Source organism: Colletes gigas, unplaced genomic scaffold (assembly GCF_013123115.1).
Source record: "Colletes gigas isolate AHSC1104 unplaced genomic scaffold, ASM1312311v1 Colletes_gigas_Sc00014, whole genome shotgun sequence".
NCBI classification, from domain to species: Eukaryota; Metazoa; Arthropoda; class Insecta; order Hymenoptera; family Colletidae; genus Colletes; species Colletes gigas.
This window is the reverse complement of record NW_025106643.1, coordinates 4976151-4992814: the sequence shown is the minus strand read 5'-3', so window position 1 is coordinate 4992814 and position 16664 is coordinate 4976151. Positions and strand designations below refer to the sequence as shown.

The following is a 16664-nucleotide window of genomic DNA, read 5'->3' as shown; positions in this document are numbered from 1 at the left end:
CATCCTTCAGCATCTTGGCTTGGAGAACACGGCGCGCAGGATAGTAATAAAAATCCTCGGCGTGCACCGTCGGCATCCCCGATCTCATTATTCTACTTAAGGGAATAAAATATCGCGGATCGTTTGCAGAAAAGCCTACAGAGACGGTGCCAAAAGCAGACGCGGCGCTTTTTACCCCCGGACCGTTCCCGCGTGCCCCCCTCCACCGGGGATCCTCTTTTTTTCACGACAATTAAGCTTAACGAGCCGTTGTTTGCCTGACATATTTGAGGCGGCTTCCCACTTATTAGCGCCGGCACGGCGCTAACTCTCCGCTCGTAACGTTGCGCGTGTTTGCTCGCTACATACTGACGACGAACCGACTAAAGACAACGACGACTATACGAGGAGAACGACTAACAACAGCGAGCCTTCTAACTGCTTCCTACGCGTTAGTTTATGCTACCCGCGCGCGGCGTGGATTGCCGTGATTTGCATGTAAGTAATATTTGGATATCTTCCACAGCCCACTTGATGGGGCGCCGTGAAACTGACGTTATTGTTAATTTTCCAAGACGATAGCGCCGTTGACGATCGTTCCGACATAGACACGGTGTCTCGTTGTTACAAATATGGAGGTAGAATGCTACGAACGTCGACCAGATTTTTATTTCTTTGGATGGCCTTTATTTCACAAAGTAGCCGATATTTGCATTGTAAGTAGAACTTGAAGTGTAAACGAAAAATCTTGATTTTGCAAGTACATGATTAATAATTGACAATTTAATAGAAGTTGTACCTGTGGTCGGAGTAAATTATTTAACTGTTTTCAAACATATGAAGACGTTGCAAATTTCTGCTGTTGTTGTAATTTTCAAAAGAAATTTTGTAATAACGTGTTTATTAGTAGAAATCGTTCTCGATTCCCTGAAACTACACTTGCATTTTAATTTTTACTTTTGTTTAGTCACAGGCGTGGCAGATATCAATATTCAAAATTAGTTTTAAAAATGATACGCAATATTGGTAATATTGATGTGGAACTTTTTGGGTATTTGTCCAAAATGTATCAAATTCTATCGTTTTTAGTAACAACAAAATTTGAGATTATAGAGAAGAAAGAATACAATATCATTTTTTTTTTTTGAATTTGTTCTTTGTCAAAGGATCCACTTGTCAACGTAGCTCTACACTATAAAATAAAATATGGCAATTTCTATGACAACATTTCGCCATCTACAAGCTTTTCAAATAATTAATGGCGTCGCTAGAAAATATACAAACACAATACAGTAAACCTTTATAAAAATATCAAATCTACTACGACATATTGCGATTGACCAATGATAAGTTTCAAGTGGCCTATTGTAAACTTTAAATTGCGAATGATTCACGAAAAATTTCAAGTGGCTCACGATAAGTTTCGAGTAACGCACTATATAATATATTTTAATGGCCGACGACGAGTTTTAAGAAACCTAATAGTAAAAATATTCGAAAAGTTGTAGCTTGACCCCGCAAAATGAGAAAAACCCCATAAAAATGGTCCAATTTTCAAACTGCCATAACTCCTACAATAGTGTATATATTTCAATGAAACTTTTTCCTGAAGTAGAGCTCATGGATACCTACAAAAAAGTATTAGACAACTTTTCTGTTAGACGTTAAACAAAATTTTTAGAAATAAAAAACGAATTTTCAAGAAAAATCGACAACGGGTAGGTGCCTAAATTTTTCGATGAAAAAGAAAAATTTCCAATCGTTCTGGAAAAATTATTTTCGGTTGCAGGGGTCAATTACAATCATTTTTGGCCAATAGACATACCCCTGAACTCCTACCCATTTTTTAGAAAAAAATTCAAGAATGTGTGAAATTTTTCGACAAAATTAAAAAATTTCAAATCTTTCTGAAAAAATTATTTTCGGTTGCAGGGATCAATTACAATCATTTTTGGCCAATAGACATACCCCTGAATTCCTACCCATTTTCTAGAAAAAAATTCAAGAATGTGTGAAATTATTCGACAAAATTACAAAATTTTTAATCGTCCTGAAGAAATTATTTTTGGTTGCAGGGGTCAAATACAATAATTTTCGCTCATTACACATACCCTCGAAATCCTAATCATTTTCGAGAAAAAAATTCCTTACCGAAAATCTAATGTGAGGTCAAAAATGGTTCCCCGAAACATCATGCGTATCTTTAAAATGCCATAAGTCCTGAACGGATTGGAGGATTTCAATGTTCAAAAAGGCGATCAACGCGTATTTTGGTGAAGAATATGTATAAATCCTAACAATATTGGAAAAGTTGTTCCTTGACCGCGTAAAATGTTCAGCAAGAATTTATTTACCGCCTCCAAAAATGTATCCAGGTTCATGGTGCACATTTTGAACACCTTCTAAAATAAACATTTAATTTAAGACTGTTTCAATGAAATTGAAATTCCTTCATTTACCGTCTCCGAACGCGTACTGAAGTTACTGACAAACATTTCATAATTCCTTCGCTAAAGGTCACGTGAAGGTCAACATATCGCACATCGTTGGATTCGTCTTTTTATAAGCTATAAGACTGTTGTAGCGAAAATATGTGGTCCCATTTAAAAAAAATACGATGACCTTGAAGTCTCGAAAAAAATGACCTTGAAAAAAAAATTCGATCCATCACCGTATTGGCGCCTTCGAACAGAATACTTTCTCCCCTTGACATTTTTTTCTATCATACAAAATAAGCGATATATTTAAGGTGGTCAAGTTAGGTGAAATACCCTGTATTCTCCATTTATTTTTTTACGTGGAATATTGTAGGGTATAGTTTACGACACTTAGATTATCGCGTTCCTGTAGGGGAAATTAAATCGCTTTATCGTAAATTCGGGGCGAAAATCTCGCGTGTTATCTCGCTCGCCAACAGCGTCAGCTGATTTGTTCCATAGATAGTCGAAAGTTCATCAGATGGTTTAAAATATTGACTCCGGTGATAACGGCGAAGAATCTCGGTTACTAAATTTCCAAGATATTACAGGAAAGTAGTGGTGTTTGGTGTTCGGGGCGAACAGAGCGCGAAAGCCAGCGGAGACACGGCGGCGCGAGAAGCACGCATCGCGTTTTCCTAATTAAGCGCAAGCTAAAGGGCCGCGTATGCAAATGACGCCTGTTTGCCTAGTATAGTGTACATTTACGTGAATATTCACCGTGCGTCGCGCAAGCGTGCGTAAGGGACCAGGTAAATAGAAATAAAGGACATTGTTCCCTCGCAAACGGCGCGGCGCCTCCGACGAATGAATTGCGATTAAATTGCTGCGAAGATACGACGGAGGATGGCAGCGATCCTGCTAAAACTAATTTATACTGATATACAGGCTGTCTCAGAAATACGTACTAACATAAATGAAAAATGTTATATCAACGTATCGATAACTACAAGCACCCATTTTGTATGTCTAGGTTCTGGGTTAGGTTCTGGGTTAGGTCTGGGTTAGGTCTGGGTTAGGTCTGGGTTAGGTCTGGTTAAGTCTGGGCTGTCTCAGAAATACGTACTAACATAAATGAAAAATGTTATATCAACGTATCGATAACTACAAGCACCCATTTTGTATGTCTAGTTTCTGGGTTAGGTTCTGGGTTAGGTCGGGGTTAGGTCTGGAAAAAAACGGGTTCAAAGATTCACTGGTATTTATTAAATCGTCCCATAAGTTTATGCCGTTCCCTATTCTGAAATTGACGAGAATGAAATTTGTAATTTAATAGAAATCAACCAAAAATCAGTTTAGTGTATTTCTGGGGTATGTGTATTGACCGAAAATTATTGTAATTGACCCCTGCAACCAAAAATAATTTTTCCATAACGATTTGAAATTTTTTTTTTGTCAAAAAATTTAAGCACCTAATTAGATTTTCGTTAGAGAATTTTTTTCTCGAAAGTGCGTAGTATTTCGGGGATATGTGTAATGACCAACAATGATTCTAATTGGTCCCCGAAACCGAAAATAATTTTTCCAGAATGATTTGAAATTTCTCAATTCTGCTGAAAAATTTTACCATCTACCCTTGCCGATTGTTCTTAAAAATTAGTTTTTCATTTGTAATAAATTTGCTTGATGTCCTACGAAAATTTTGTTTAGTACTTTTTTGTAGGTATCCATCAGCTTTACTTCCATATTAAATTTCATTGAGATACGTTCACTATTATAGGTATTATGGTTGTTTGAAAATTGGACCATTTTTATGGGGGTTTTTCTCATTTTACGCGGTCAAGGAACAACTTTTCCAATATTGTTAGGATTTATACATATTCTTCACCAAAATACGCGTTGATCGCCTTTTTGAACATTGAAATCCTCCAATCCGTTCAGGAGTTATGGCATTTTAAAGATACGCATGAAATTTCAGGTGACCATTTTTGACCTCACACTAGATTTTCGGTAATGAATTTTTTTCTCGAAAATGCGTAAGATTTCGAGGGTAGCTCTATTCACCAAAAATTATCGTAATTGACCCCCGCAACCAAAAATAATTTTTTCAGAACAATTTGAAATTTTTTAATTTTGTTGGCTTTGTCTATTTACTCGAATTTTTTTCTCGAAAGTCTGTAGGAATTCGATGGTGTGTCTATTCACCAAAAATGATTGTAATTGTCCCCCGTAGCTGAAAATAATTTTTCCATAACGATTTGAATGAAATTTTTTTTTTGTCAAAAAATTTAAGCACCTAATTATATTTTCGGTAAAGAATTTTTTTCTCGAAAGTGCGTAGAATTTCAGGGGTATGTCCATTCACCAAAGATGATTGTAATTGACCCCACCAACCGAAAATAATTTTTCCGTGAATAATTTGAAATTTTTTAATAACATTTTAACGAAGCCTCAATCAACAAATTGATATTCTTGATTTTCATCTCATTTTGGCCTCTAGAATCTCCCATTAAAATTTTTTCCCAGAGCTGGTCGAACATCCTGTATAAATGAAGAAAATTATTTTGCTCTGTATATTATAGAAAATATAGAGTGAAAATTATGTTCGCGCAGGAAGCATGGAATAAAAGTGTCCAGAATTCATAAGAACGACAAAATACAGAATTATCAATAATCTTTTCAACTTTTACGAAAACTGTTCTTTTCTTGTGAATTCTCATCATAATATCTCCTTTTTTCAGAGCACCTTCGATTCGTATGGTAGCTGGCATGTGGTGGTTCTTCACGTTGATCATGGTTTCGTCGTATACTGCCAATTTGGCCGCGTTCCTTACTGTCGATAAAATGGACAATCCGATCAAGGGCGCAGAGGACTTGGCCAAGCAAACGAAAATTAAATACGGGGCTGTTGCTGGCGGATCCACTTCTGCATTCTTCCGAGTATGTTTTAATTATTTCTCTCTCTAGTTTTGTTTAATAACCGGTCCAAACAATCAACGCTTTTCTATGTCACTTTTTAAATATTCAAAAATAATTACCAATTGCATTCTAATGTTTACTATTTTAGTTACCCAGCATCGTTTCACTTGTTTCTCTGATGTTTTTGTATTGTCCTAATTAATTTGGGCACAGCCAATTCAATGCAATCTCTGATGAAATTTTGTGCTCCTATACTTTGCTAATTATACACGAACTAGATTTTTATTTGAATTCTTATACTGTCTGACGAAAATAATTTCACTACGATGATTTTCAGGTCTACGATCTTAAAAATTAATTTAAAATTATAAGTAACAAAGTTTCAGCATGAGAAGAAGGATGTAATTATGCTCCTATGGTCTGAAATTAATTTCGAAGTGAACGACATAAATACCTAACATTAACGATTACTACCAAAACAATACTGCATATTCTCTTGTAGTTGTAATAATATGAACCACTGTTGCTTGGTTTCCTTGCTCATGTTTTTTGTCTATTGCTCCTGTTTGGAGTATGTAATTTCTGAGTTTGTATGAGTGAATGGAGAATTAGGAAAAAAAATATTCAAAGTACATTTCCACAACCAATGAAGAATATGCTTAATAACACAGAAGGATTAATTAAGACCCTTCTTCAGCAGTATGAATTATATCTAATTCAATTCAGTCATAAATCGTAATTACTTTTCCATTTATCTTAGTAAAGGAAATTATAATTATACGTATGTGACCCAAAGCCTTTATTAATCCCTTATAATATCAAGTTTGACTCGTGGTTCATAATACTAGCAAAACATGATGAATAGGAGTCATATTCGTAATAAAACTAATTGCATTCTATATGCATTCCTTAATATTTCATATCTTTTTAATTTTCTTATCATGGTGGAACTTTAAACGTTAACAACTTTTCAATAAAGCCTCGACCAAAAAAGTGGTATTCCTGATTTTTGTCTTATTTTGGCCTCTAGAATCTCCCATTAAAAGTTTGGTATCTGTTCTCGTAGCTCTTTTCTTGCCACTTTGCAAAGAGATATTACTATAGAAAATAATTTTTGACGCATATAATCTAAATATAAAAGCTTACATTATTTATTATCAAATATTTTATTACACTGCAATTATATTCCATATCCTCTAAGTTTGAAAAGAATAAATAGTAAAGCTTTCATCCAGAAAATTTACTTGGCAGCCAAGGGGTTAAGCATACTTTACGTAGAACTGCGCTTCTGTTTCAACTTTCAAGTCACTATAATACAGAATTTTCTCTATATAAGATCAGAATTCGATATAGGCAAATATCGTATCCCCTCTACTTATCTCCACTGCGTACCGTTAGAATACTAAGGCAACACTAGTGCAATAATACAAACTTTTTATTTTTCCTTTTCTTGTTTTGAAACTTTTAACATGCCTGTGACAGTTTCCTGATTTAACTAAGATCAAGTACAACATAATTTTTATTACTGTTTTTCATAAATTATAATATACATTTGTCCTTTCTTTAAAGTGTATCCTCATCTGAAAAAAGGAATTGTAATTTAATTGACCTATCATTTATTTGCTGAAATTGTGGAACAACTCGGAGTAAAATAAATTGGTTAAACAGTTCAAATTCGCAAGTTGTATCTTTTTGAGTCATATCACTATTGCAGTAAACGAGCGATACATACATATATGAAGTTATGAGACAATTTAACTAGTACATATACAATATTAAATCAACAACGAAATTCATCTTTATTTTTGTTCATCCTTTTTTCAAACTTCTTCAACATATTCGTGACACTTTTCTGATTAAAATGACACAAAAGACGATATACAATTCAGATCCTATTTACTATCGCAATAGCGATCAAAGGCATGCATCGGTCAGGTGACTCCACGCCGCCTGTATCGAAACACAGACGATGTTTACGGGAGCCTATACAGAATCAATATTTCATTCTACCAAGAGAGGTAGAGGTCGGAATTAGAACACCGATTTCGTATAGGCTCGCGTAATCATCGCCTGTGTTTCGTTATAGTCGACCTGAAGCGAAGGAAGCGATAGCAAATTCGACGATGCTCGGGCGTTCAGTCCCTCTTTGTCATATGCTCGCTGTTCTTTTCGATACTCGTCGCCTCCAGTAGGCGTTAACAAAGTATCAAGAATCGTTTCTCGTCCACGCTATAGGCGAACGTTGAGCCCCGATAAAGTCGCTTCTATAGAGACAATACTGTATCAAGATTCGTTTCTCGTCCACGCTATAGGCGAACGTTGAGCCCCGACAGTGTCGCTTCTATAGAGACAATACTGTATCAAGAATCGTTTCTCGTCCACACTATAGGCGAACGTTGAGCCCCGATAAAGTCGCTTCTATAGAGACAATACTGTATCAAGAATCGTTTCTCGTCCACGCTATAGGCGAACGTTGAGCCCCGATAAAGTCGCTTCTATAGAGACAATACTGTATCAAGATTCGTTTCTCGTCCACGCTATAGGCGAGCGTTGAGCCCCGGGTGCGTCGCTTCTATAGAGACAATACTGTGTCAAGAATCGTTTCTCGTCCACGCTATAGGCGAACGTTGAGCCCCGATAAAGTCGCTTCTATAGAGACAATACTGTACCAAGAATCGTTTCTCGTCCACGCTATAGGCGAACGTTGAGCCCCGAGAGTGTCGCTTCTATAGAGACAATACGGTATCAAGAATCGTTTCTCGTCCACGCTATAGGCGAGCGTTGAGTCCCGACAGCGTCGCTTCTACAGAGACAAAACTGTATCAAGAATCGTTTCTCGTCCACGCTATAGGCGAGCGTTGAGTCCCGACAGCGTCGCTTCTATAGAGACAAAACTGTATCAAGAATCGTTTCTCGTCCACGCTATAGGCGAACGTTGAGCCCCGATAAAGTCGCTTCTATAGAGACAATACTGTATCAAGATTCGTTTCTCGTCCACGCTATAGGCGAACGTTGAGCCCCGAGAGCGTCGCTTCTATAGAGACAATACTGTATCAAGAATCGTTTCTCGTCCACACTATAGGCGAACGTTGAGCCCCGATAAAGTCGCTTCTATAGAGACAATACTGTATCAAGAATCGTTTCTCGTCCACGCTATAGGCGAACGTTGAGCCCCGATAAAGTCGCTTCTATAGAGACAATACTGTATCAAGATTCGTTTCTCGTCCACGCTATAGGCGAGCGTTGAGCCCCGGGTGCGTCGCTTCTATAGAGACAATACTGTGTCAAGAATCGTTTCTCGTCCACGCTATAGGCGAACGTTGAGCCCCGATAAAGTCGCTTCTATAGAGACAATACTGTACCAAGAATCGTTTCTCGTCCACGCTATAGGCGAACGTTGAGCCCCGAGAGTGTCGCTTCTATAGAGACAATACGGTATCAAGAATCGTTTCTCGTCCACGCTATAGGCGAGCGTTGAGTCCCGACAGCGTCGCTTCTACAGAGACAAAACTGTATCAAGAATCGTTTCTCGTCCACGCTATAGGCGAACGTTGAGCCCCGAGAGTGTCGCTTCTATAGAGACAATACGGTATCAAGAATCGTTTCTCGTCCACGCTATAGGCGAACGTTGAGCCCCGATAAAGTCGCTTCTATAGAGACAATACTGTATCAAGATTCGTTTCTCGTCCACGCTATAGGCGAACGTTGAGCCCCGAGAGCGTCGCTTCTATAGAGACAATACTGTATCAAGAATCGTTTCTCGTCCACACTATAGGCGAACGTTGAGCCCCGATAAAGTCGCTTCTATAGAGACAATACTGTATCAAGAATCGTTTCTCGTCCACGCTATAGGCGAACGTTGAGCCCCGATAAAGTCGCTTCTATAGAGACAATACTGTATCAAGATTCGTTTCTCGTCCACGCTATAGGCGAGCGTTGAGCCCCGGGTGCGTCGCTTCTATAGAGACAATACTGTGTCAAGAATCGTTTCTCGTCCACGCTATAGGCGAACGTTGAGCCCCGATAAAGTCGCTTCTATAGAGACAATACTGTACCAAGAATCGTTTCTCGTCCACGCTATAGGCGAACGTTGAGCCCCGAGAGTGTCGCTTCTATAGAGACAATACGGTATCAAGAATCGTTTCTCGTCCACGCTATAGGCGAGCGTTGAGTCCCGACAGCGTCGCTTCTACAGAGACAAAACTGTATCAAGAATCGTTTCTCGTCCACGCTATAGGCGAACGTTGAGCCCCGAGAGTGTCGCTTCTATAGAGACAATACGGTATCAAGAATCGTTTCTCGTCCACGCTATAGGCGAACGTTGAGCCCCGATAAAGTCGCTTCTATAGAGACAATACTGTATCAAGATTCGTTTCTCGTCCACGCTATAGGCGAACGTTGAGCCCCGAGAGCGTCGCTTCTATAGAGACAATACTGTATCAAGAATCGTTTCTCGTCCACACTATAGGCGAACGTTGAGCCCCGATAAAGTCGCTTCTATAGAGACAATACTGTATCAAGAATCGTTTCTCGTCCACGCTATAGGCGAACGTTGAGCCCCGATAAAGTCGCTTCTATAGAGACAATACTGTATCAAGATTCGTTTCTCGTCCACGCTATAGGCGAGCGTTGAGCCCCGGGTGCGTCGCTTCTATAGAGACAATACTGTATCAAGAATCGTTTCTCGTCCACGCTATAGGCGAGCGTTGAGTCCCGACAGCGTCGCTTCTATAGAGACAAAACTGTATCAAGAATCGTTTCTCGTCCACGCTATAGGCGAACGTTGAGCCCCGATAAAGTCGCTTCTATAGAGACAATACTGTATCAAGATTCGTTTCTCGTCCACGCTATAGGCGAACGTTGAGCCCCGACAGTGTCGCTTCTATAGAGACAATACTGTATCAAGAATCGTTTCTCGTCCACGCTATAGGCGAGCGTTGAGTCCCGACAGCGTCGCTTCTATAGAGACAAAACTGTATCAAGAATCGTTTCTCGTCCACGCTATAGGCGAACGTTGAGCCCCGATAAAGTCGCTTCTATAGAGACAATACTGTATCAAGATTCGTTTCTCGTCCACGCTATAGGCGAACGTTGAGCCCCGAGAGCGTCGCTTCTATAGAGACAATACTGTATCAAGAATCGTTTCTCGTCCACACTATAGGCGAACGTTGAGCCCCGATAAAGTCGCTTCTATAGAGACAATACTGTATCAAGAATCGTTTCTCGTCCACGCTATAGGCGAACGTTGAGCCCCGATAAAGTCGCTTCTATAGAGACAATACTGTATCAAGATTCGTTTCTCGTCCACGCTATAGGCGAGCGTTGAGCCCCGGGTGCGTCGCTTCTATAGAGACAATACTGTGTCAAGAATCGTTTCTCGTCCACGCTATAGGCGAACGTTGAGCCCCGATAAAGTCGCTTCTATAGAGACAATACTGTACCAAGAATCGTTTCTCGTCCACGCTATAGGCGAACGTTGAGCCCCGAGAGTGTCGCTTCTATAGAGACAATACGGTATCAAGAATCGTTTCTCGTCCACGCTATAGGCGAGCGTTGAGTCCCGACAGCGTCGCTTCTACAGAGACAAAACTGTATCAAGAATCGTTTCTCGTCCACGCTATAGGCGAACGTTGAGCCCCGAGAGTGTCGCTTCTATAGAGACAATACGGTATCAAGAATCGTTTCTCGTCCACGCTATAGGCGAACGTTGAGCCCCGATAAAGTCGCTTCTATAGAGACAATACTGTATCAAGATTCGTTTCTCGTCCACGCTATAGGCGAACGTTGAGCCCCGAGAGCGTCGCTTCTATAGAGACAATACTGTATCAAGAATCGTTTCTCGTCCACACTATAGGCGAACGTTGAGCCCCGATAAAGTCGCTTCTATAGAGACAATACTGTATCAAGAATCGTTTCTCGTCCACGCTATAGGCGAACGTTGAGCCCCGATAAAGTCGCTTCTATAGAGACAATACTGTATCAAGATTCGTTTCTCGTCCACGCTATAGGCGAGCGTTGAGCCCCGGGTGCGTCGCTTCTATAGAGACAATACTGTGTCAAGAATCGTTTCTCGTCCACGCTATAGGCGAACGTTGAGCCCCGATAAAGTCGCTTCTATAGAGACAATACTGTACCAAGAATCGTTTCTCGTCCACGCTATAGGCGAACGTTGAGCCCCGAGAGTGTCGCTTCTATAGAGACAATACGGTATCAAGAATCGTTTCTCGTCCACGCTATAGGCGAGCGTTGAGTCCCGACAGCGTCGCTTCTACAGAGACAAAACTGTATCAAGAATCGTTTCTCGTCCACGCTATAGGCGAACGTTGAGCCCCGAGAGTGTCGCTTCTATAGAGACAATACGGTATCAAGAATCGTTTCTCGTCCACGCTATAGGCGAACGTTGAGCCCCGATAAAGTCGCTTCTATAGAGACAATACTGTATCAAGATTCGTTTCTCGTCCACGCTATAGGCGAACGTTGAGCCCCGAGAGTGTCGCTTCTATAGAGACAATACGGTATCAAGAATCGTTTCTCGTCCACGCTATAGGCGAGCGTTGAGTCCCGACAGCGTCGCTTCTATAGAGACAAAACTGTATCAAGAATCGTTTCTCGTCCACGCTATAGGCGAACGTTGAGCCCCGAGAGCGTCGCTTCTATAGAGACAAAACTGTATCAAGAATCGTTTCTCGTCCACGCTATAGGCGAACGTTGAGCCCCGATAAAGTCGCTTCTATAGAGACAATACTGTATCAAGATTCGTTTCTCGTCCACGCTATAGGCGAACGTTGAGCCTCGAGAGCGTCGCTTCTATAGAGACAATACTGTATCAAGAATCGTTTCTCGTCCACGCTATAGGCGAACGTTGAGCCCCGATAAAGTCGCTTCTATAGAGACAATATTGTATATATTTATGATATATTCCATAATTTCAAGAAACATATGTCACTCTGCTTGTGTGATTGCATTAATTTGGTCACGTCCACAGTTAATATTCCGTGTGCATCTTCGTACTCGTCAAAACGAACATTTTGATTCGTAAAACACTGATCACTTCCTTGATACATGTTATTTTCCGTTCCACTAGGATTCTAATTACTCAACCTATCAACGTATGTGGGCTGGAATGATGGATGCACGACCGAGTGTGTTCACTAAGTCCAATGACGAGGGTGTCGAACGAGTTTTGAAGAAATACGATTACGCCTTTCTCATGGAATCCACCACAATCGAGTACAGGATGGAAAGAAACTGCGACCTTGATAAGGTTGGAGGGCTTATTGATAACAAAGGATACGGGATTGCTTTGCCTCGAAGTAAGTTACGATGGAACTATCAAATTAGATTTAACTTTAATGGAATCCGATATAATTTGTTTTCAAGGCCTACTGAGAGACCTATTCCGTCGTACGAAATGAAAAGGATTGTATTCCATTAAGTCATTTCTCAAATATCAAGGTGAAAAACTAATTTAGTGCTTGATAACTGCAACATAATTTAAAATACGAGCTAGAGTAGTAGCCAACGTTGTGGAAGTCATTGTATTCCTTAACAATTTTCATTGTTTTAATGAAAATATCGCATATACGCATGTTTATGTCTTGTATCGTCATCGATGTTAAATTATATATCATTTAAGAAATAAACCATTGCTTGTAAATGCTCACAAAAATAGCAACAAATGAAATTTGACATATTTTACTAAATTGCTAGGATACATAAACATTACGTAACATTGTTTCACTCCAAACTATACTCAGACTAGGCTACATTTTTTCAGCCTCATTTTTGGGGGTGGAAAACAGATTTCCTTAAGTATCTCAGAAAAAGAATGTTAAATGTAAGAAATGTATAGCTTTCCATGAGCAATAAGTGGTGTAAATGGAAACATCGCTAAGCTCCACTATTATCGATTAAATAGTTTTTTTACAAATTTTTCTTAGTTGACAATTAATCAAATTAATCAACAGACCATGCATATTTTACATATTTCCCCAATTTTTGATTTTGTGTTAATAACAAGAAAAAATATAAAGCTTTCTCAAATACCAAGTTACTGACTGACACATTAATTCATAAAATATAAAGTTTCGTCCAAATCGGAGTATAATACTTGGGTGATGCCCCTCGTAAAAAGACAAAATGAATGGAAATTACCAAGCAATTATTCAGCCTAAGAAAACGAGGCAAAATTGGTTTCCCCTTAGTGAATTAGATCGACGAAAAATGCGATCTTCTTGATCGATGGGTTCTCCATTGATCCCAGCATCCTGTGAATCACGCAAGGGTCGCGACTTGCAACCTCTGATAAAGAGAGAGATCAGTAACATTGACAGATGCGGGTTGTCACACGCTCCTCTGCGGCCAAAAGCATCTTTTCCTCGAATCAGGCCATCAGACTATGACAACCAATCGTTTAGACCAGCTATTGCTTCTCTGAAACAAGCAACGATGATCAAAGTGGAGGACGAAAGAGCAAACAAGAAGCTACTTTTTGATAATTACTTTACACAGTATAAAGATTCATATAGTGCAATCTTGACACTAGTTTAGATCTAGAACTTTGTTAGTAGCAAGAACATTTATTATACTAGAGACTATAGTATCACAGAGCATGAAGGACGAGATGCCAAGTTATAATCAGTTTCATTCTGAATATTCTTCGTTCGACTAAATATCTATTGGAAAGATTTAACCCTTTGCACCCCGAATTATATTTCAATTTTGTTACCAGCAGCTCCCAACGCTTTTAAGTGTTTTTACGTTAAGTAAAAAATAGGGCAGTTTAAACAAATTCAATTAAATATCTGTTTTATTTACATTATTGTTGTATTTTGCAACTTTCAAATGTAGGATATCTCTTTGGTTTGAATTTGGAAAAATGTGAGACTCGATAAAGGAGATCCTGAGATAAAAACTGATATCGAGTCACATTCGACATAGGAGCGCAAAGGGTTAAGACATCAGTAGACAAAATATTATATTTCAATTATTTTAAGGAAACATAGTACCTGAACCTGAAAATAGTAAAAAGTTTGTTTTAATTCATCTTCATTCGATACTTGATTCGAATGGGAAAGTAGAAGAAGTACACAATTTAACATAATATCGTATTATACATCCTCTTCAGTCGAAGTAGATACCACATTTTTTAGTTGTAATTGTGTAAAAGATTGCATTCCCAAAACTTAGAACGAAATAGTGTCTTTCTAGCAAATTGCAATTTAGAAGAGCGTATATTTTTATAGATTCGCCATACAGAACACCCATAAGCGGCGCGATATTGATGCTGCAAGAGAAAGGGGTGCTGCAAGACCTGAAAAATAAATGGTGGCAGGGCCACGGGGGTGGATTGTGCGCAAAGGGCATTGCAGAACCAGTGAACTCGAGCGAGTTAGGGTTGGCTAACGTTGGTGGTGTGTTCCTGGTTCTTCTGTTTGGATGCTGTGGATCGTTCGTCATCGCCATCTGCGAATTCCTCTGGAATATACGCAGTGTCGCTGTGAACGAAAAGGTCAGCTTTTGCGTTTCTTCTTTCCTACGAATTATAAACTTCCAATGTTATGTTTGGAGGTTATTTGGATACACTTTTTTTGTTATTTTCACAAAAACTGGAACTAGGTTTATTTGAATAATATATGACTTTTGAGGTTAGAAAGTGAGACCTAAATGAAGTACAAAAATCTTTTTTATACGATTTTAAGTAATACTGGAAAAACAATACAATCAACGTTACTTTCTTTATGTCGTGGCAAAGGAGCTCTCATCCGCTGGAACAATAAATTAAATACAATGAAAATAAAATTATAAATTGTTGTAAAAATTCAAGTTGATTGATTCGTTTAATTCATATAAATGGAGCTTCAATATTTTTTTTACTATTAATTTCTAATTCATTTAATGCATAAAATAATAAAAATTAAATGAATAACATATCTTACATAAAAAGAAAAATTGTATTCAGCAAAAATTTTTCTCTATTTGAATATAATTCTCTGGAATTTAAACATTTTTAAGAACGAAAAAGAAAAATGTTTGTAAAAAATCTACATGTTATTAAATACTTCCATATACCAGTCTATTATTTATACAATATGTTATCACGTTAGTAAAATTTTTGCTTTCATAAAAAAATTATATTTCCTGTTTAACGAAATATAACGTCAATTTAGAAAGGACGATGATCTGATACTTAGCGGGTTAAATCTTGTACATATTTTACATTATAATTTCAAAGCGTACATATCGTCCCATAATATTTCGAGTCCTTTGATTTTAATTCCCGTGCACCATCGTAACTTTTTAGTTCGAAAAGGTCGTGAAATTTCAACGAGAAAATGAAAATTAAGTCGCGCAGGAATGCTTTCTCCCCCGAAAACGATAATGGTCGACACAACGAGAATATTTCATTGGGCGATTAAAACGCGTGGCGAAATAAACGACGTTGACTTAATTAAACGTGTCCTCCGGCAAGAAACCATTTTTCGTCGACTTTTTTGCAGGTCACTCCATGGGAGGCGCTGGTAGCAGAATTAAAATTCGCCGTGAACATTTGGGCGGAGACGAAACCCGTTAAAATCTCGAAAAGTAGTGGCACGAGTTCGATGGAGGGTGGCATCGGCAGAGCGGCGTCCACTGCACGCTCTATAGTCGGCTCTTTCCTTCGTCTGGACATGTTGGACAAATTCGACAAAGATAACAGCACGAATAATCGCAACAACGATCGTAAGATTAACTAAGGTTAAGCTGCCCATCGATCGACGCTTCGCTGCTGTAGAACAGCGTTTCCCAACCTTTTTCACCATAACGCCCCATCACGAAATCTTTTTTGACCCGACATTCCTTCCCCCTTGGTTTACAAATACAACGATTCTATAATGCACCTAATTTTGGTATTTAAATTGCTGGCCACGCTCATTATTGTTAATTTGGAGTGAGGGCAAAGCAATGACCACAATCGAAGTGGTTATAAAACTACACTGTGGAGCATAACTATAGCACCACTATAATTTTCAAGAGTTTTGTAGTTGTAACTAATGATTTCTAAATGTTAATAATACCACGTGAAAAGGACTAGAAAAAAATTATAATCAATGGAAAAAATACAAAAATAACATTTATTTAACATGAAGTATAATAATAAATGAAATATTGCAATGGTGCATAACTATAGCACCAATGTATTTGGAACGTAATAATAAGGTTAAATGGCTATAAAGTGTTAAATTTCTAATTCAGTTTATTAAAGTGAGCAGTTTCAATAATGAGTAGGACCTCCTTTTTTATGTATTAATTCAAAAATACGATTGTTCATACTTGTAATGAGTTTTTTCAAAGTTTCTTCCCTAATTT

The 16664-nt window shown here is 38.6% G+C and overlaps 1 protein-coding gene across 2 annotated transcripts in view; it reads left to right on the top strand.

The window, feature by feature from the left end:
- Window positions 1-16380, top strand: part of LOC122399692 (glutamate receptor ionotropic, kainate 2-like) — a 216108-nt gene extending 199728 nt beyond the window's left edge. For both annotated transcript variants that reach the window (XM_043400571.1, XM_043400572.1), the window contains exons 13-16: window positions 5138-5336; window positions 12400-12628; window positions 14561-14826; window positions 15815-16380. In XM_043400571.1, coding sequence (XP_043256506.1) covers window positions 5138-5336; window positions 12400-12628; window positions 14561-14826; window positions 15815-16051 — 931 coding nt within the window. In that variant the 3' untranslated portion in view covers window positions 16052-16380. The remainder of the gene's footprint in view (window positions 1-5137; window positions 5337-12399; window positions 12629-14560; window positions 14827-15814) is intronic.
- The last annotated feature ends 284 nt before the right edge of the window (window positions 16381-16664 follow it).